Genomic DNA, 21,597 nt, shown 5'->3' with positions numbered 1-21,597 from the left:
GGCCTGTTCATACATAACAGCTAGCTATGGCTTGTGCTAAAGCAGAAGCCATTAATCAATCAGCAGCAAGGGAGAAGGAGAGAAAAGGCGGGACTGAGAGCCAAACTACAAGTGACGCCTTACACAGGTTGGACACTTGTCAGCTTCCCTCAAGTTTTGATGGGAAATGTAGGCGTCCTGGTTTTACAGCTTGACTCTCCATTACAGCTGCAAGACCAGGATGCCTACATTTCCCATCAAAACTTGAGGGAAGCCGACTAGTGTCCAACCTGTGTAAGGCGTCACTTGTAGTTTGGCTCTCATTCACACAGCCCCAAGCAATGGTATGATGCCACATCTGAACTAACCCAAGTAGCACAATCCCAAGTGTGTGTGTGTGGGGGGGGAGTGCTGAAAGTGCTCAGGGAACCAACTAGCTCCAGCCTGATGTGTCCGGCACTTACGCCATCGTAAACCCAAGTTCCCATCAGTGGAGCTTATGATGGCGCCCTGCCAGGGTTTGATGCTGGCAGGGGGCCACCATGGCCTGCCACCGGTGGATCTGGAGCATAAGCCCCTGCATCAGCATGGGAGTGAGCGGGCCAGGGGTGGGCCAGGAGTTAGTCAGCTCCCTAAGCAGCTCCCGACTGGGAATGCCCCAAACTGCAGTGGAATGTTATGGCACGAAGAAAGACAGTGCAGCCCATAGGCGCCCATGTAATGGGAAAAGTTGACTCCCCGCCCTCACAGTCCTGCCCTACTGGCCTGGAGAAGCATAGGATGGTGACTAAAGCCACAACCAATCTGCTTGCGCCCCGGCAGCAGCCAAGCCCCCTCCCGGCACCCAATCATGGCCCCTACCTTATGTAAACTCCGGCCAGGGCGCCCGTGAACTGGGTACGTAGGGGGAGCAGGGGGCTCTATCTGAGAGCCCCCTTTGCACTCGCACTCCAGTGGGGAGAGCGAAGTCTAGAATGCTTCATATCTCCCATTCCAGACTCCTAACAGGATGCACTGGCAGGTAAGGAGGAGCTGAGGAGCCAGCTGCCCCAGCTAGCCCGTCCGCATCTACCTCCCCTGTTCCTCTCGTGCAAGGCCAGGAGCCGCCCCCAAGCTGCTGGCAGAGGACAGGGCCCAATGGTGTGCCAGGGTGCCTGGGATTTCGCTGCCTGCACTCCCCTGTCGAAGTGGCCAAGCAACCCCTGGACTCATTCCCTCACAGGATCTGGCCTGCAGGCAGCAGCAGCAGCAGGAGTAGAGCGAGCCGACACAGTCAAAGGGCACAGCCTCTCTGGACTGGTAAGCGCCAATTGGATGCCAACGGACTCTGCCTCACAGGGGGTCCATGGACCCATCCAAGGTGCAGCAGGCCTGGCCTTGTCAGTGCTACACATGTCTCTGTTTTCCTTCAAGCAGATGGCAATCCCACAGGGAGAAGCAGGAGCATGGCCGTGGTAGTCCCCCACAATCCTCTCAGGCTGTATCTCCAGCCTGGCTCCCTCAGACGGCTGTTTAACCTGCGAGTCTGCCTCACTCGCTTGACAGCAGCGCGAGGGATGGCTCAACCTACCTCCAACAGGCTCCTGGGAGCCCCACACAGAGACACAGTTGCCACACTAGGCAAAGGGCGTTGGCAACGTGTGTCCAGACATCCCCATCACATTCAGCAGCGCAATAAGGACTGCATTGTACCACTACTCTCTCCCTGTTTGCTTGCATGTGGATGACAGAAACTCTGCACCCCTCCCTGCCCCAACTCCCTCCCCATTTGTTACTTCCCTGTAGAGCCCTTTCACGCTTTCCAGACAATGGCCTCTGGCTCAGGGCTGGTAACAATGGGGGGGCTTCCCAAAATTGTTCTAGGTGCCACAAGGCCTCTGCGTTGTTCTGCTGCACGAGAGAGCAGCACTCCAGGGTCCCCTTGGAGGCTGAGGCCACATTTAGCTCCCTACCGCCCTTTCTTCCCCCTCAGACACACTGCAGAGAGCAGAGTGGGACCTGGGGGGTTGTCCATTTGTAGCTGCCCTGAGGAGGGGGGCTCTGAGGGCGTCCCACCCCCCCACCTCACAGCACTGTTGGCATCTGATAAGCTATGGTTTGCACATGGGGGGGGGGACCAGGTTCAATGCAAGGGTGGCGCTGCCGTGGATGCAGCGGAGAAGGACTTGTGAAGCCACATACTAGCCAACATGACGGGTACCTCTGGGGTACCTCACTGGCTAGGCCGATCCGCTCCTCGTTTTGATGTCTGGGGGCGGGGCTGTGTTAACCCATAGCTGGTCCTGAGAGTCAGGGGCTGTGGGTTTGGAACTGGTCTGGGGGGGGGGGGTTGGTCCCCTTGCCTTTCTATTTTTACTTTTCCAGGGGAGGGGGGGTATGGCTTAGAGTAGGGGAATTTGTGAGTAGGTCGTGCTTTTGCTGCCCGTCTGGATCTGGCCAGCAATCAAGTGGGCACCCTGTCTGTTGCTTGGGTGTGTGTCCCCTCCCAGCTGGGGAGGGGGCTTCTCATGCTCTAGTGCCTCATTTGGGGCACCGCCGTTGTGCTGTCTTTGCACCCGGTCTGCCTGCTCTCTGCAGGGGAGAGGAGTGGCATTGGCACGCAGCAGCCACCATCACTGCCAGGAACTGGCTCTGCCTTTGCTTGCCACTCACAGAACTACCAAAGGCAGCTGTCACGCAACTGGTTGGTGACACCGGAGTTGCTACAGAGACTGGGGAGCATGCTCTGCTGCCTGTGTCTGGACCGGCTCACCCACCAACGTATCTGCCTCCTGAAAGTCCTCTGGGGTCAAACTGATGCCGCCGAAGTTACGTGGGTGTCCTTACACCCCCACCCCAGTGCAGCTACAGGCAAGGGGGAAAGGGGCAGGAGGGAACTGGACCTTTGGATCATGCTGAATAAGGGCTGGCAGCAGGAAGAGCTTCACTCAGAATCTGCAGTTGGTTATGGCTGAATGTAAAACGGAGTGTAGCAAACTTTGGCAAGGAAAACATCAAGTAAAGAATAAAGGCTGAGAAAACAGATATTTAAAGGGAGAAAAAGATGATGTTTTTGAGTGGCTCACCTCATAATGGTAGTTCATGCAAGTCAATTCTCTCCAGCAGCGATCCCCACGAATTTTAATCAATCCCTGTCAAGGAGAAAAAGAAAACAGAGTTTTTTTCACCACAACTCAGAGAAGAATTCAGAAAAGTTAAACGTTACAGGCCAGAAAAATGGAAATACTGAAAATGGAAGGGAGGGGGAATCTCAAAGCCACACACACAGGCACAGGCACACAAGTGTTAAAGAACTACAAGCTTTGCTCAACAAGCAGACACACGCGCACACACAAAACAGGACTCCAGAGGAAACACATCCATTCAGTCTCACGAAATCTGGTGAAATGGAATCCACCACGGCATCAACCGCACCTTAAGGTCTGCCCTGAGCCACCAGGGGTATCTCCGGGTGGTAGCCACAAAGTCCTCCCATATTATTAGATATAAATATTTTGAATTCCAACGTCTTTATGCAATTCAGCTTGCTAAGTTTCTGGAGCCTGTTATTATTTTGGAAGTACCAATTTGAACTGAGGGAGAAGGAAGCTAAAAGCAGCACCCCAGACTTTAAAGGCCTAAGCTGGAAGCAACTGGCAGTATTCATGATTTATTTATTCAATTGGTTTTTATCGTCCTTTTCTTTCCAAGGAACTCAGGCAGGCATACCTAATCCCCAACCTCCATTCTATCCTTATAACAACTCTGTGAGGTAGGTGAAACTGAGAGACCTCTGTCTCTGTTACCTTTGTGACAGAGTGCAAATTTGCACATGGAGCCTCCCAAGCCCAGTTCTCGTCTGATGCCCTAACCACTGCACCATACCACACAAGCTCTTTCTAGAACAGAGAGGAAGAGACGAGCACTGACTGCTGAAAGAGGTGCAGAACACACCTGCTTTCTTTTGGGTAACAGGCTCTCAGTGAAAAAAGCAGGTTATCCGAAATCAGAATTTGTGGCACAGTGACGCAGCAAGGAAGTGGTGTCTTCCATGGGGGCGAGGTCCCTACCAAAGGTGGCAGTAATGCCAGGACTGAATTTCACTACCCCAAAAGTCCAAAAAGAGGAGCCTAAAGGGGACAAGTCAGCCATCTACAGCAAGAAAGACACCTGTCCAAAGACAGGCTTTGAAGCATGGTGTGTCTCCGGTGTATAGGGACAGAACATCATCCTCTGTTGAATGGTCATATTGGAGATGCTGGTCAAAAGCTCATTCTGGATACCTGTGCGACAGCCTTGGACAGGCCTTTAACTAATACTTTGACCCACTTGTGAATAGGGAAGGAACAAGTGGGGAGGAGGGACCACCAAGGAGTGGGTGTTACTTTATTCAGACTGACTGGTTGCTCCCAAAGGAATCTGCAGGAGAGGCCAACAGCAAAAGGGAGAAAGAAGGGCACACAAACACGCCCCTGTCCAATTTGTAGGATTTTTATTCATAGGCATTACTGAGGACCCTTGGATTCAAGGAACTAAAACTAAAAATGAAAAAAAAACCCAGCAACAACAAAAGACAAAGGGATGATGATCTCTTCGTAATAGCCCCGAAGGCACTCGAACCCAGGACCCCAGCAGCCAAAGCCCAATACCACCAGCACGCCCCTCTGCCTGAGCTTGAAGAGAGCCATCACACTCTCCTCCGAGTGGCTGCATGGGGAACTACTGGGTGGGACAGCTCAATAAAGGCATCCGCCTGGGAGGGCTATATAAGCTCAGCCTCTAGCTCAGCCTCTCCACCCCAGCCTGCCCTTTGGGGAAAGGCCTGGCTCTGCTCTTTCAGCTTCTTCCCGTTGCTGCTGTGAACTCCCCAACTTCTTCTTCTGGCTCCTGGGGAACTAAAGTTGCTGTGCTCGGTCTGAACTCAACCCCACCCCCACCCGGGCTACAACAACAACAACAACATTCAATTTCTATACCGCCCTTTAGGACAACTTCATGCCCGCTCAGCACAGTTTACAAACTATGTCATTATTATCCCCACAACAGCAAACACCCTGTGAGGGGGACGGGGCTGAGAGAGCTCCAGAGAGCTGTGACTAGTCCAAGGTCACCTAGTTGGCTACAAGTGGAAGAGTGGGGAATCAAACCCGTTTCTCCAGATTGGAGTCCCATCACTTTTAACCACAACACCAACCACCCTGTCTGCCTCTAGCCCCATTGTCTTTTTTTTTTTTTGGGAAAAAAAATTTTATTGATAAATTTAAAATCTCATGAAAAAGGGGAAAAGAAAAAAAAGGAAGAGAGATACATGTATAAGAAATCATTTTCCATTTTCTTTTCAACACCTGTAATTTCCTTACAAACATTATACTTGTAGTCTTAACACCTCAAACATTTACCTTTTCTATATTACCCCTCCTTTTATTTAATTTCCCCAAATTTATCATCTTAGAAATCAAATCCACAAATCATCCGTTCATCTTTCCCCATTTCACGCATAAAGTCCATAAGGGATTTCCAATTTGTTATGAATGTAGACAATGTTTTATGTCTGATCAAAGCGGTAAGTTGAGCCATTTCAGCGAACTCCATCATTTTCACTGTCTTGAAGACCCTGGCCCACTGGGGCGGGATGAGCCAGCTCCACGCCCTGCTGGCTGTGGCACAGCTTCGCAAGGAGGACGGGCTACACTGTCTGAGGCGTGAGCTGCCGTTCAGGCTCCTCCGCTTCCAAATTAGAGGCCGGACTTTCCTTGCCCTGTTCTGGCATGTTTGCATTTGAACCTTCTGCTCTACCACAAAGGCCACAGACAGCCCATTCCCTGCCTCTTGTCACCTGGCTGGGGATCCATATGCAAACACTGCGGAACAAAGGAGCTCTTTGCTGTGAACCTTGAGCTGCTTTGCCTTGAATTCAAATAACTCAGGTAGGCAAACGGGCTTTTGCAAATCACACAAATCTCCAGCCAAGCGAACAGTTATCCTCAGCACGGTTCACTGTGATGAAGTTGCTCGGGAGGGGGAGAGAGACGGCTGCCGTTTGGTGTAGCCTCTCTTCTGATACACAAAAAGGGAGTTAGTCAAAATAAAACAAAACAAAACAAAACAAATAATGCTTAAACCCCTTCCATAACACAAAATCCATTTAACTCACCCAAGATCAGTCACAACAATAAATCCTAAGGACATAGATCCAGAGGAGTTAGCCGTGTTAGTCTGTAGTTGCAAAATAGTAAAGAGTCCAAGAGAGCTGTGGTTCTCGAAAGCTTATGCTACAATAAAGTTGGTTAGTCTCAAAGGTGCTACTGGACTCTTTAATAAATCCTAAGTCATTAAAATGTCATTTACACACTAAGCCCGGTGTGAGACTCGTTCATGGTTTTCCATTTTGTAAAATGGAAGGTGGAGAAGGCAAAGATAGGAATATTTGTCCGTTGATTTCTCTCTCCTCTTTACAATGCAGATGTCATACACCCCACCGCCCCATTTCCACACACACACCCATTTCCACAGCGTCAAAGAGAACAAAGCCATCCTTTGCAGAGGAAAATGATTTCCCCTTGAAGACAGGAAGGGGAGAATGGTACAGCCAGGTGGACCACTAGCATGACAGAAGAGCAGCAAGGAGAGATTGGCTGGTAGCCTCAGGGACCAAAATTCTGTTTCTGAACTGGGATGGAGGAAACATGGCGGGGAGGAGCACGGACTCACCCTCAAAAGCATTTCCCTTTTCTAGGCTGGTTCACCTGGAACCTCTCCTACACAAGGCCAGCTGTAATTATTAATATCCTAAGATATAAAAAGCAAACCATGTTGCTGACGACTCACTTTTTATCCTGATGCAGGTGCAGTGAGTTGTCGGCAACACCACACCTGTGCCAGGATAAGCCCGGAGAAGCAGCAGTCAAGGCCTCCGTGGCACAGCCCTCCCAAAGAGGCCTCCAGAGGCCCACACTGGTGCAGTGGCCTTTTCCATTGCTGCCAGGCCTCCCTGCTGCCTCCATGGAGGGAGCAGGGAGGCTTGGCGCTGTGGCAGGAAGGCCCAGCATGGCGGCGGGATGGCCCGGCCCTTCGGAGGCTATTTTCTAAAGCCTGTTGTTTTTATAATGGGCCAGGTTGCTAATCTTTTATAGTTCCCTGTAACTGCGTATTATTTTAAAAATCAGATCAGAAAAATGTGGGGGGGGGCTGGGCCCCCTCTTACCAGATCCAGATCTGAATGTGCTCCTGCTGTCCTGAGAACCAAGTGTCAACAACTAGCCCTCCAGCGCCCTTCCGCTTTAACGAGCTCCGGGGCAGGCTCTAAACAGGACCATCCATTTGTGCTCATTTTAGCAAAGCAGGATTCTGAGTGGCTTGGGGTATTCAGCGTAAGTATACCCCACCCCTCCCAGGCTGCCCTTATTTTTAAAAATCAAAACATCAAACTCGAAAGTTTGTGAAGACGCTTAGTATGCCCATTTGTTCAACAATGTGATTCAGGTTGGAGGGGAGCAGACCGGGGCAAAGTGGCAGCTGTCAGTCTGGTTCTTCCTTGTGCTGCCAGAAATTTCGCCCTGCCCCCCCCCCCCCCAAACAGACTGCACGAGCATTGGATTGACTTTGAAACCTCACTGCATCAAGTAGATGAATCGGATTTCTGAAAGGCTCTGGGCGCTTTGAGGGGACTCCGTGCCTTTTTAAGCCACCAAAGAAGGCGGGGGGGGGGCAGGGGAGGTGAAACTCAGAGAGTCTTCTTGCCAAAGGGCTTCTATTCAGGCAGCCAAAGAAAGATCAGAGAAGCACGAAAAGGAGGTTGCTAAGAAGTCAAGTATGAGATCCCTACAGAGCAGTGGAGAGCTGCAGCTGGAAGGTCAGAGATCAGAACGATGTAGGCATCAGTTCCCAAAAATTCCCAGGAAGCTTTGCTGCTGAAGTCTGCCTCTTCTGATTTTTTTGCATACAAACGGCGATAAAAGTGCAGAGAAGAAAGCACCCTTTCTTTGCAATCCCAGCCCATGCTAATGCAATAAAACAAATTGGGGTAATTGCTGTCCATTTCAGAAAAAGGAAGGCAAGGAAGAAGATGCAGCTGTCAATTAATCACACTGAAAATGAACATGGCAAGTTTGGTTTTATCAGAAAGCAATAAGCCCTTGCCTTAGGACATTAAATTCAGCATCTTCTTCCTTCGAAGCAACGGTTTTGGAAGCGGGACAGCTCGTCTCCCCCCACCCCTCCCAATAACTTCCTTTATGCCAAAGTTCCCATGACAGGAAGCCTTGCAGGAGAATGCAAAGCCAAAAAGGAACAGAGAATCCCTCCCTTCCCACTCTCCCTTTCCAGACACAGCCTGATGATGGAACCTGGTCCACTTAAAGCCCTAAACTGACAAATGCCTCGTACTGGGACCTAACAGTTAACAACCGTGTGCAATCTGTACAGCACCTAACATGCCTCGACTTTGAAACCTCATCGCAAACAGGAAAGGCGCCTGATCTGGTGCACAATATTTGTGCTGAATAATGTGAAGGGTTGCTGAACTGTTACTGTACTTGCCAAAAAAGGAATCCCGCTCAGCTTAAAACAAAAGAAGAGACAAGACTTAATACACTCCGTTATGAAACTGATACATATAATGTGACATAATGTATACTGGGACTCTGGAATTTAAAATACAAGAGGAAAGAGGAGCTCTTGGCCAGCCAGAGTCATAATGCTCAGGCCCAAGTTCTCAGCAAACCAGACGAAGGCCCAGGAGCCACAGGGAATGTCTTCCTTGATGGTACATGGAAGCCACCGGCTCCTGAGAGTCCGGAGATGTCAAAGACATTAAAGCAGCTTTCTGATCCAAGGCGGCGCAGGATCAGCGACTGCTGGCAGTTCAGTACTCCCAGGGCCCCAAAGTGTGTGTGTGCAGTTAAGCTCCCTTCTGGGCTAGGATAACATGGCAAAGCAAATCTAACATGTGAAACTGAAGCTTCTTCCCAGACCTCCCCCCCTCACCCCACACATGCTTGTTGCAAGACCATCTCCAAGGGGAGCGTGGACAAAACGAGGCTGCAAGGCCAGTAGCCAACATGCATTGTGCAACACCTATTGTGTATGCGCAAAACAGAGAGAGTAAACTCGTGTAGATTTCTCCGTTTCATCTGGTTAGCGCCTACCTACCATGGTTGTGCCCGTCCTTTACAGATTAAGCAAAGAAAAGAGAAGCTTCATTAGATCAGTGGGAGCCATCTATTCTACTTCCCTGTTTTTCAAAGTTGCCAACTGGATGCTCCCCCCAAGGCCATACAAGCAGGGTGCACAGTCAAAACCTGCCACCTACCCCCAGCATTAGTATGTAGAGGTTTTCTGCCAATAACAAGTAATATAAATCCTTTCAAAAGGTTCCTCTGATCATGGAAAGAGTGATTTCCAACTGTTTCCCCCTCCTTCTACAGTATTCTGAGAACATGACTTCCCTTGTCCTATCCCCCTCTTCATAATGTATTTTTTAAAGATGCTTGTGGTCATATTCCCATATCACTGCTATATCTCATGATAAAATTCTGTACCACTCCATACTAGGTATTTTCTCCAATGTACTCCACTCTGATCTCACAGGACACAGATAGCTACATTCCAGTAGCAAACATGAACAGAGAATGTTCTCTTCTTTAACAATAATCCTGGGACCAGGTCAATATGATTGCTATTTTATTGGCAGTGAATAGAGCACTAAACTGGTTCATGGACAACTGGTGAATCTCTGGCAGAGGTAGAATTAGAACCCAGGTCTAACTCTAGCTATTTAATATGAAGTTAAAGATTCTATGATGCTTTATACATTAAAAGTACTATATATTCAACACAGGGCTAAATGTATTCCCATTTTCCATTTCTGCACTGCATACTTACAAAATTCAGCAGCAAGAAAACTGTTTCACTTTTCTGCTACTCTTTTTAAAAAGTAACCTCTTGGTCAGGGCTTTTTTTCTGGGAAAAAGGTGGTGGAACTCAGGACCACAAAATGACGTCACTTTGGTACAGCTGGAACAAGGGGGGAGTTTTTTAAAGTTTAAATCGCCCTTGGCGAAAATGGTCACATGACCGGTGGCCCCGCCCCCTGATCTCCAGACAGAGGGGAGTTTAGATTGCCCTCTGCGCCACTGCACGGAGGGCAATCTAAACTCTCCTCTGTCTGGAGATCAGGGGGTGGGGCCACTGGCCATGTGACCATTTTCAAGAGGTGCTGGAACTCCATTCCACTGTGTTCCTGCTGAAAAAAACCCTGCTCTTAGTCCTTATTAGAGATGGGCACAAAACGGGAATAAAAAGAACCCTGAGTTTCGTGGTTCATCGCGTTCCATGAACTAACAACTTTCACGAAATAATAATGACATATTCTGTAAACCGCTCTGAGTGGGCGTTAAGTTGTCCTGAAAGGCAGTATATAAATTGAATGTTGTTGTTGTTGTTGAAATTGTCCCATTTCACAAAACAATTCATTAGGTTCATGATTCATCAGATCCCAGGGCCATACATCGGCCCTGTTCATACCAAGAGATGCCAAACTCGTAGGGAGACTTCAAAGGCACCCTCACCCAACAACCTTCCCAGCAAGGACAAGAGTAGAAAATAACGAGTCTTTTCAGACTCTTTTGAAGCAGCAGCAAATCCAGCCCAAAGCTCCCAAATCCACTCTCTCTCACTCCAGATCCCAGTAACGGCTCCTCCCTCTCCCTCTGTCTACTGATACTGAAAGCAGGAGGCAGAGAACAGTGGCTCAGATAAGCAACGCTCACATAGAGCAGAAAAGCAGCTCTCTGGTTGGCAGACAGACCTGCCTAACAGGGTTTGGAAGGATGAGATTGGTGTTCCCATGGCTACAGAAGGCCCATCTACCCCCTGCTTGTTGCTCTCATAGAACAGAATGGAAGATCTCAGGTTGGCAGGGAGAGCTGCCTATCAAGGTTATGTGGGCTAATCACTTTTAAAATCTTAAGAAAACGAACACAACAAGGAGGCTTTAACTACCCGGATTTAGAACTCTACAATGTTGCTGCTATAATATCAGATATAATTCAGATATTACAAAATAAAGGTCAAACAGATTGGATTGAGATTTTGCATTTATTCCATCATCCTAGAATGATTCATGAAGTCTTTTGGTCTAAACGTAATCTCCACCCTCTTTTAACAGATCAGAATTTATTTCTTAAAACTCTTCTTAAAACATGGGACAGATAGAAGGTTAGATTACTGCCGAAGATATCTCGATTCTCAACGATAACATCTCATGAAGCTTTACCCTCTCAACATAGTATTAATACTCTAAAAAACTGGGATAGCTTAAGAAATTTGAGGTTATTAAACTAAAGACGGCATAATGGAAAGAGCTGATTTAGAACTTAAAATTGGCCAAGATATACCTTGGTTCTTTTATTATCAATTAAGCTATCTTCTAAATGATCTAAAGATATAATGAATAGCCCCAAAACTGAGCTTGAGTTACTTTTAGAATCTCCTGATTTTGTCCGTAAAGGTTTATTATTTAAGGTTTATAATAACCACGTACTAAGAATATACCAAATACAATAATGCAACATAAATGGCAACAACACTGCGAAATGGGTATCACAAATAAAGATTGGGAACAGATTTGGTTACCTAAACTGATCAATTCCTCTGTAATCAATACAAGACTTCAGACTTATAAAATCATCCAAAGATGGTATCTCACACCTCAGAAATTGGCGAGAACTTATTCGAACAGATCTCCGCTATGTTGGAAAAATTGCAGTGAACAAGGATCTTATGCACATTGCTGGTGGAAATGCAAGTATGTCACAGAATTCTGGCAAGCAGTTCTGCATCAAATCTCTTTCATCACAATTTATGCTATTCCTTTAAAACCAGAATTGATCTCTTTAGATATATGGAAAGATAAAAAAATACCAAGAATAAGAAGAGTTAATATCAATATTATTGGCAGCAGCCAAAAATGCAATAGCTTCAAGGTGGAAATCACATTTCTCTCCAAATCTGAATACTCGGTATTTAAAAGTTTGGGAGCAACTCATTATGGAAAAAATATCAGAAAGAATGCAGTTATCGACAGACCCTTTTAAACAAAGAGATTTTAATGAAAATAATAATAATAATAACATTTGATTTATATACTGCCCTTCAGGACAACTTAATGCCTACTCAGAGCAGTTTACAAAGTATGTCATTATTATCCCCACAACAAACACCCTGTGAGGTGGGTGGGGCTAAGAGAGCTCCAAAGAGCTGTGACTAGCCCAAGGTCCCCCAGCTGGCTTCAAGTGGAGGAATGGGGAACCAAACCTGGCTCTCCAGATCAGAGTCCCACGCTCTTAACCACTACACCAAACTGGTATCCATTTCTAGATTTTCTGTCTAGAAATAATCTTTTAGTTACAAAATTTCCTTATTATACAATTATTAATCCTGAAATCTTAATTTATGATCTTAAGTATATTAGTATGTTTGCAACATTTATATGAGACATAACTGTCTTGATTTTTGATATACTATATAATCCTTGTTATAACTTGGTAGTGAGTGTTTTGATGTATACTTGTTATAACAATATTGCACTATATTTCTTACTGTTGTATTTTTGAAAAATTAATAAAATATGTTTAAAAAAAGGTTATGTGGGCTAAGATTGGGGTTTCCACAGCAACGAAAGGTCTGCAGACATTCCGGGCCTATGTTGCCTAGGGAATCAATGGATCGGTGCCAGCCTGTCTGGCATCACAAAGCATTCATGAATCGAATGAATTGCCCCCAAAAGTCATGGATTTCATGAAAAACATGTTTTCATGATACATGAATCGACTCGATTCGTCACAAAATTTGATTCATATTTCGATTCGTGCCCATGTCTAGTCCTTATGGATGCAAACGGCTTTGTGGTATGCAGGTAATGCCTAGTGAAACTGACCGTAGTAAGCGTGTGAGGGAGGGAGTGTTTGACTAGACTCTGGCTGGGGCTCAGTAGCTTACACAGCTCCTTTGCTCCCTACGGAATTACACAAATGTTCTGTATTTGCATAAATATACGCACTCTGCACTGAACTTGGATTAGCAGGGCACAGGATTTTAATGTTCATTTTTGCCTAGATGGCCCAGTAGGATAAACATGAGTAATGCTCTCGACCTGGAGACCAATTTGCAAATAAAACCGGCTGCTTCTCATGCATTGCCCTGAGCGCAACCCCTCCAAAAAGGAGGCAATTTTTGCTTTGCTTTCCTCCCTTCAAAACTAAACTTCAGATCACAAAACCTCAGCTACACATGACAGGTGCAGCAGTGCCTTGGAGCCCAAGGGGTCCCTTGATGCAGGAAGGCCCAGTGCAAGAGAAGCCTTGATAAGTTCTGCAGACCACGGCGCCTTGTGCTGCCTCTCCTGGGATGAGATGGGTTTCATCTCAGGGACAAGAGGAGGAGTTTACTGGGCAGGCCAGCAACCATCACCACGCCACCTGTGCTGCAGAAGGGGAAAGACAAAAATGGAAAGGGCGGGGGGCTGTATTTTTCTAGGTCCGCTAAGCTAATGCCACTAGATGCAGAACACAAGGGAGATTTGAGGAAATTAAAGAGACCCTGTCAGAGACTGTGAAGGTCCCGGTATAATTCAATTAGCAATGGATGGAGAATGCTTAAGACATTGCAACAGGCTAGCATGCGGAGATTTGTAACCCCCTCCAAAGCAGCCAAAATGTTCAATAAAGGCACCCCATTTAATGTGTTTGGGGAACAGGGTTTTGCAATGCCAGAACACCGTGCAGACACCAAGACCTAGGCTCCCACCCCTCCACTTGTTGCACAATGGTATCCTCATAAATACAGCTACTATAGCACAGTGGTTAAGTAGTTCAACTGCAAATCAGCACTCTACTGGTTCGAATCCCATGACTGCCATGAGCTCAGTAGGTGGCCTTGGGTAAGCCACTCCTCTTAGCCTCAGCTCACCAGCTGTATTGTGGGGATAATAACAACACTAACTTGTTCACCACTCTGGGTGAGGCACTAATCTGTCTAGAAGAGTGATATATAAGTGCAGTTGTTGTTGTTGTTGTTATTAATTTTTTAAAAACTTCTACTCCGCCTATCACAAAAAGCACATGGTAATCTACCAGACACAGACTGACCTTTTGCTTTCATTAAAACAAAATATGCATTCTTTGTCTATGTTCTATTGCTGACAGTATGCTGCCTGAGCAGCCCCCCACCCCCCACCCCCAAACCCTGGCAAACATGACAACATGACAACAAACATACACCCAAACGTATTTATTTATTTTATTTACTTTAGATTTTTATTCCGCTCTCCCCACAAGTGGGCTCAGGGCGGATACCTTTAAGTGCTACCCCTCTAGACTAAATCTTAGGACAGACTGGGATGGGTCTCTGGAAGGCCATAGAATCTCACAGTTCCAAAAAAGACCTTTTCCAGGGTCAGGAAAAACTTATTTCATATGAGGTGTTCTTCTGTTAGTGGGATAGGGATCAAGATTAGAGATGGGCACAAACAGCAATACGAACAAAAAAACCCCACAAACAGCCCAATCTGCTGTTCGCAAACAAGCTGTTCATGAGGCCCCATTTTAAAAGAACAGGTAGTCGTTGCAAACCTCGTTCGTTGTTGTTCGTCAAGCCAGACAGTCTGGCACCTGCAATCAATTCCCTTGGCAACTTAGGCAGGGATTGTCTGAACTCTGTCTGAACTCCTGCTGTTGCCCTGGAAACCCCAATCTAAGCCCAATTTAGCTTGATAGGCAGGTCTTCCTTTCAAGTGTGGAGCTCCAAATTTGTTACAAGGGAGCAAAGAGCAGAGGGGAGGGGCCTCCCAGCTCTGGCTTAGTTTGCAGACAGTGGAGAAGGAGAGAGTTGCTGTTAGCATTTTGATAGAGAGAGTACATTGGAGCTTGAATTTTCTTTGTGTGTGGTGTGATAGGGATCTACCCCTTCAAGTTCCAGGACTGCTGCCAGGCTCTGGGCCAAGCTATTATTTATTATTGGTACCTTTCCTGGTGCCTGCTCAGGTAAGGATTCTGGGAGTGGTGCAGTAGGGATCTTGACTTGGATGATGGCTGGAGGAGAGCCTGCTGGCCCCCACGAACAGCCAACCACAAACATGTTCGTGAACAGGGCCATGTTTGTCGTTGTTCATGAGTCCCTGTTCGTGGATGGCAACGAACAACGAAAATAATGTTCCGGTTTTTCTTCTGTTTGTGCCCATCACTAATCAAGACAGTTTAGCCAAATAAGTACACAGAAATTATTGGCCGCTTAATATTTACTAGCCTGTCCATAATAGCCATTTAGGACTTTTTCAAAATACTTATACATTTCTGAAAAGCATGCCTAATAGTCACCCAAAGGCAATTTTTACTGACGACAGGTGAACAGATAATCAGGGTTTTTTTTACAAGCCTGAATGACACTAGCATTTTGCTGATCACTTCTTCCATTCCCTGAAGATCAACCCCTAGAGCAAGGGCAACCAAATGTAAAATAAAAGGACACCATAATAAATGCTCACTTACTGCTCCCAGCATGATTCTGAAGATAAGCCATCGATAACACCAGATGACGATATGGGAGGGTGGTGTGTGTTTGGGCAACTGGGAGAGTGTCCAGAAAGGGCAGAGGAAGATCCCTAAGAAACCCGTTTCAAGAAGCTGAGATTCCCAACCTGCAGGGAAATAATAAAGTACAGTTAGTTACTACAGAACAAAAGGATGCTGCAACTGTGAAGCGCAGGTTATTTTTAAAAGAGCGGTCCTTACTGAAATGAGTAAAGCAATCACGCCGAGGTACAAAGCCGACTTTCTCACATTTGAAACCAACAATTCCATAAAGACCACATTTTATAAACTGTGAACATAAAACTTTCACTAGGATGTACCAGGTCAGGCAAGGACAGCTACACACCAAAAAATCAAGAACTCTTTGCAAGTAGAAACATCACAATAAAGGAAGAGACTGGATGCACCCTTCTTCTGGTCTTGATAGATTTGCACTCCCTAGATTATTCCTTGAGTCTGCCAGGATCAAGAGGAAATTCAATCGTTTTTGAAATTAAAAATGGTGGCCCCTGGAGGTGGGTCCAAAAGCAAAGCCAGGGTGTTTCGGGTAGACTGAGAGATGGAGCCGTTTATTCACCAAGGTGCACAGCTTTAAAAGGGAATAATGTACGTGAGGGGGGAGGCTCCCGCCTTGGCCCCCAAACTAGCTGGGAATCAAAGGCCTGAACATTTACAAGCAAGATTTGAAGGTCACAACATTTTCTGGAGATGGGAGGGGAAATTCAGAGGAAAAAACTGTTTCCTATTTTCCCTCTGGATATTTGTTTCTCTTTTTTAAAACACCCATGCAATATTTTCTCCCCAGTGAATCATGAGAAGAACAGTGGAGCTGACTTTTCCCTGCTCCACCTGGTTACACTCCTAAATTTTCTTGGAGTAACCCCCGCTGCCCTGGAATGGGCCACACACAGCAACAGCCAACATTCTGGTTATCTAAGAGACTAAAGAAATGCAATTTCACTCAGCAGCAGGCAAATTGCAGTATTTGCATTTTGTTTCCTTCCCAGTAAAATGCGCAAAACATAAACATTGAAATGTTTATTTAGAAAGGGATGGGGTGGGAAGAAAACCGTCATTCTTGCATCTTCAGATAAAGGCTGGCCATTGCTGCGTTCCCAATTCAAGGTTGGAGAGTCAAGCCTCAAGTGGAAATAGTGATCTCTTGAAGTTTCACCTTGAATTACGCTCTTCCTCCAACCTGCAAGGCATTTTGATCTCTTCTAAAAGCCATATAAAGGGGCAAAGAATGACATCACCAGCGCAGAGTGTGATGCAGCACTTGCCATTCCTCCTGGGCAGGAAGTGAGGCAGGATGTCCTTTTCTATTCTGTTCCATTGTATAAAAGGACAGCCTTCAGTTTGCAAGACCTGGGCCGATTCCAGACGGCCCTCCCCATCCCGAAACGTTGCGCAAAAACACGAAATTTCACATTTTCCGCGCAACGACGCGCGACGTTTCGGGACGGGGAGGGCCGTCTGGAATCGGCCCTGATCAAGGCTGTGTATGAATGTTTTTGACGTCATTAATTCACAGGGTCACTGTAAGTCAGAAGTGACCTGATGGCACAGAACACAAGCACACATGGGGTGCTGTCTGGGAAAGGCCACTCCAGACAAGAGAAGGGGGCTCCCCCCCACTCTAGAACTGTCGGCAGGCATCCCTCTAGTCAAGAGTACAGCCGACTGCTAGAGAGCTGGTGTGTCAGGTTCTGGCAGTTAGATCCCCATAGCGCTCCACTGCATACACTCCAGGGTATGAGTTAAAGTTACTTTATTAGAGATCCATCAGTATCAGCATACGCAGACAAGAGTATTGGCAGAAGTGATGTGTAGAAGTTTGGAGGGATTCGTTATAGGGAAAGTTCCTGCCTTTAGGATATGGATGGTTAGGATTCTGGCGCAAAGGAGCCAATCATTTCTCCTCGTGGGTCTGGCTGAGGTACAGTTCCAACAAGTCCCAGCCCGGTAGACTCCCCAGTGGGAGGCAGGCGACACATCAACTCCTGTAGACCTCCCATCACCTGCTCCATGCCATCCTTGAGGCCGTCTAATTCTCCCCAGATAGTTTGCATCTCGAGACAAACGTTCCACATCTCGAGACAAACGTTCCACAAGTCCTCGGAGTCCGATTCCTTGTCCGATTTCTCCCTTTCTTCATCTGATTTGAGGGGGGTTACCTCACTCAGCAGGTTCCCCCGGAAGCGCCTCCGGTGGGGGCTGGTCCGTCAACTCCTGAGGAGGGGGGAGGTCTGTAAGGTTAACGATTCTTCCCCTTCTTCTCTCAGTGCTAGTTCACTTTTCGCTACCGGGGATTCTCTGTCGAGAAACAAACTTCCTTGGCAGATGCTTCCCCAGCAACTCCTTCTGCGTCTCCCCTCCTAAGGAGGTGCACTTCGGGGGGTGTAACGTCCCCCCATGGTAGGTAACTACCTCTCCTTAATGGCAAGCTGACCCAGCGTTCCAAACCAGTGGCCCACCACAGGCCCGGTTCGCTTCCGGTCAGCGTGGCTGCACTGAGTCCACGCAGCTCTGCAGGGTTTGGGGGGTTGGTCCCTTCTGGCTTCTCAAGGAATCCCACCATCGCGCAAGTGGTCTCGGTCAGGATCCCAGTTCCAGAAGTACTGGGTGACTTCTGCCAAAATGTCACGTTCTGGCAGTTAGATTCCCATAGCACTCCACTGCATACACTCCAGGGTATGAATTAAAGTTACTTTATTAGAGTTCCATCAGTATCAGCATACGCAGACAAGAGTATTGGCAGAAGTGATGTGTAGAAGTTTGGAGGGGTTAGTTATAGGGAAAGTTCCCGCCTTTAGGATATGGACGGTTAGGATTCTGGTGCAAAGGAGATGGCGGGGGGTGGGGGGGTTGAGACAGGAGGAGAGAAGAACTGGAGGAAAGAAGCAAAAATGAAGTCATTTTCAGTTCCCAGGCTCAAGCCAGCACTCAAGGACACATTCTCGAGCGGCTGCAAAAACAAAAGTAGACACCACAGTAGGCACCTGTAAGATAAGCAACTCCCAGCCAAACAGGCCACCAATATGCAACTTCACATGCTCTCAGAGGATCATAAAATACAGAAAATACTCATGGCAGATATGTAGACAGACATGTATGACACAGTGAATAGTCGTAGTTAGGGTGTCACAGTAGGCCCAGGGAGACCAAATTCCCAGAAGAATACAAAGCCAGAGCAGTGACTCTTCCAGAGATGCAGTGGACAGTCTTGTTGCGGTAGGCAAACCTCTTGCATCTCTTTATCCACATCACACCCAATCAAGAGGAACAGCAGAACTACCCACTCCCACCCAGCAGAAACAGACTGGACAGTAGCAAAGCTCAGCGGGCAGCCTAAGCCTTACCCTGGGTAATTAATGGATTTATTATTGTTATTAATTATTATTATTATTATTATTAACAACAACAACAACATTTCTAACCTGCCCTTCCCACAGGCGGGCTCAGGGCAAGGTACAACAGTTATAAAAATACAATACAATACAAAACAACGGTTCGTATAATGAAATCAACAATTAAACAGATTTTAACTGTCCTAAGATGGGGGCAATTCCAGGTCCCTGCCCATCAACATACAGGGGGAGGGAAGTGGACAGATAACGTACTGCAACCCATACGTGGGTCAGCTAACGAGCGGGCACTGCATAGCCCCGTGCTGTACGCATACGTTGGGCAGCCGGCCGGTGGACCCTGTATAACCCCCCCCCCCACTTGCGGAACACTAGAAGCTCTCTCTCAGCATACAGCGCAGAAATGCCTGCCTTCTGCGATGACTCTCGGCTCCTGCTTAGCTTGTGCTATTACCGGTATCTGCGGCATCCAAGTTGTGGATTTAAATGTTTGAGGAAGAAAAGCAGTAATGAACGGAAATTCCCCTCCTTTTGTTCCACTAACTGAAAACCCAACAATTCCCTTCAATTAAAACGTAATGACTGTTTCCCCCCTTGGGGTTATAAAGAAAGAGGGTTCTCCTTTTATCGACACATGTCCTGTGGTTACTAGGAGATAACACTCACTTTCCAAAGCCAGCACTGGGGTGGGGTGGGGTCGGGTTGGGGAGAACAGGGTGGGCTGCTGCATGGGCAGCTGCATCAGCGAAGAGATAAGGCAGGGTTTGAAAGGTTAATTGTTACCGCCGGCAGCCACAAATAGCAGTTATGGAAGCTGAACTGGCAACCCAAAGGTAGTATATCTCTCATTGGATTCAGCTTGCACAGGACTGCCTGTGTTGGCAACTCTTTCACATGCTAATGAACCTATTTCTGATTCCAGAAAAACAGCTGTCCATACTAGACCCGCAGCCCTGAGCCCTCCTCCATTCCACAATAGGTGCCTGGCAGCCCTTCCCCATCCAGTCCTGAGCACCAGTAACTTTCTCAGAGGCTCCCATTCCAGTTGCCAAATTTCTTTTTGATAAACACATCAGACAGAAAAGCAACTGTAACGATACACAGCAAACAGGACTGGGGAATAAGCAGCCAGCAAGCGCATGGCACAGCTAGCCAAAGGTCAAAGGGTGGGTTCTCCTACCACTCCACTTCACTTATGCAGCACTGGTGCAAACTCCCTGCATTTTCCAAATGCGTAACACGGAACTTCCATGAAACACCCACTGAGATGTGCACAGCTAGGCAAGCTCTACCTCCAAGCAGGTACAGAGCACCTTTCCCACCCCAATGAGTAAGCGTAGGAACTCACTGTGAAGCAGTGTGGGGTTTTTTCCTATTCGAGATGGGGAGAGGGAGAAAGTCCCTTGCCAGTGCAACTGTGTGCAACTGTAAAAATAACCTGGCGGGGGTCTCACCGCTGCCTCCAAAGCCACAAGGCTACCCAACACGTCCCTTCTTGCTGTCCCTTTCCATCCCTGCCGCCTCTTTCTTTGCTAGGTTGCAATCTTTAGAAAGGTCTTGACATGCAAGCTCTCCTTTTCATTTCTACCTAGTGCGACTTTATCCTCTGAACAACAATCACTGTTGTTTTGGTGGGGATTGGGGGCAGCCCATCGCCTTATGACACACCACATTAAAGATACTACACTTTCCCTACAGGCCACTTCAGCCGGCTGAAGCTCAGCTCAGCTTCAAGGAGAAGGCGGATCCACGATGCACCTGCCTTGCTTATCCAGGGCTGAATGCTGGCTCTGCCACCTGGGACCCGTTTCAATCTCACAGTCTGGTTGAAAAACAGACCAGGAGGTGGTAGCGGGGACAGAAGAACTGAATCATGCAGCTGGAAGAAGGCGAGAATCTTAAAGATCAGCCTGAGAGAAGTAAAGAGAGCTCACCCAGCTGTTTGGATTTTTTAAAAAAACTTAAATTACTCACTGACGCCAGCAACAGCTGAACCAGGGCTCAACAGGGTTTACCAGCCAGTGGACTGCTTTCGAAACCAACATTTTTTTTAAAAAAAAAAAGCTGAGCACACTGCACAGTATATAGTTCAAAAACTGTGTACAGCTTTGGTCAGGAGCAGCTACCAATAGCAATGGGAGGCTTTTGCAAGTTTTGGCACCCTGTTAGAGCCTATGTTTAAGAGTAGCCAGCCCTCCCATCAGGGAGAGAGAAGCAGCATTTCCCTGGACAAAAAAAAAAGCCACTTCATTGAACAATTTCCTTGCACACCTTTGCACAGTACTTTCATTCTTTGCATGCCATCACTTGCCATTCCCCACTTTGTACATTTCATGATGGGTCTGAGGCCGAGCAAGGTGATATCAACAGGCAGTCAGTTTTAGACCCTGTGTCATGTCTGTGCCCCGTCCATGCCATTATTTTCATGCTGAACCAGAGATGCTGTTCTGAACCAATGTTTCATGCTGTAACTTGATGTCATATTACCAATGCCCAGGGCTTTTTTTCTGGGAAAAGAGGTGGTGGAACTCAGTGGGTTGCCCTCAGAGAAAATGGTCACATGGTTGGTGGCCCCGCCCCCTGATCTCCAGACAGAGGGGAGTTGAGATGGCCCTCCGCAGCGCGGAGGGCCATCTCAACTCCCCTCTGTCTGGAGATCAGGGGGCGGGGCCACCAACCATGTG

At 47.3% G+C, this 21,597-nt stretch overlaps 1 protein-coding gene across 2 annotated transcripts in view; it reads right to left on the bottom strand.

The window, feature by feature from the left end:
• LMF1 (lipase maturation factor 1) overlaps positions 1-21,597 on the bottom strand; it is a 236,380-nt gene that overhangs the window by 142,759 nt on the left and 72,024 nt on the right. For both annotated transcript variants that reach the window (XM_054992834.1, XM_054992835.1), the window contains 2 exons: positions 15,504-15,652; positions 3,045-3,110 (listed from right to left, as the gene is read on the bottom strand). In XM_054992834.1, coding sequence (XP_054848809.1) covers positions 3,045-3,110; positions 15,504-15,652 — 215 coding nt within the window. The remainder of the gene's footprint in view (positions 1-3,044; positions 3,111-15,503; positions 15,653-21,597) is intronic.

Source organism: Eublepharis macularius, chromosome 12 (assembly GCF_028583425.1).
Source record: "Eublepharis macularius isolate TG4126 chromosome 12, MPM_Emac_v1.0, whole genome shotgun sequence".
NCBI classification, from domain to species: Eukaryota; Metazoa; Chordata; class Lepidosauria; order Squamata; family Eublepharidae; genus Eublepharis; species Eublepharis macularius.
Note: the sequence above shows the minus strand (reverse complement) of the source record. Positions and strands in the feature narration are given on the sequence as shown.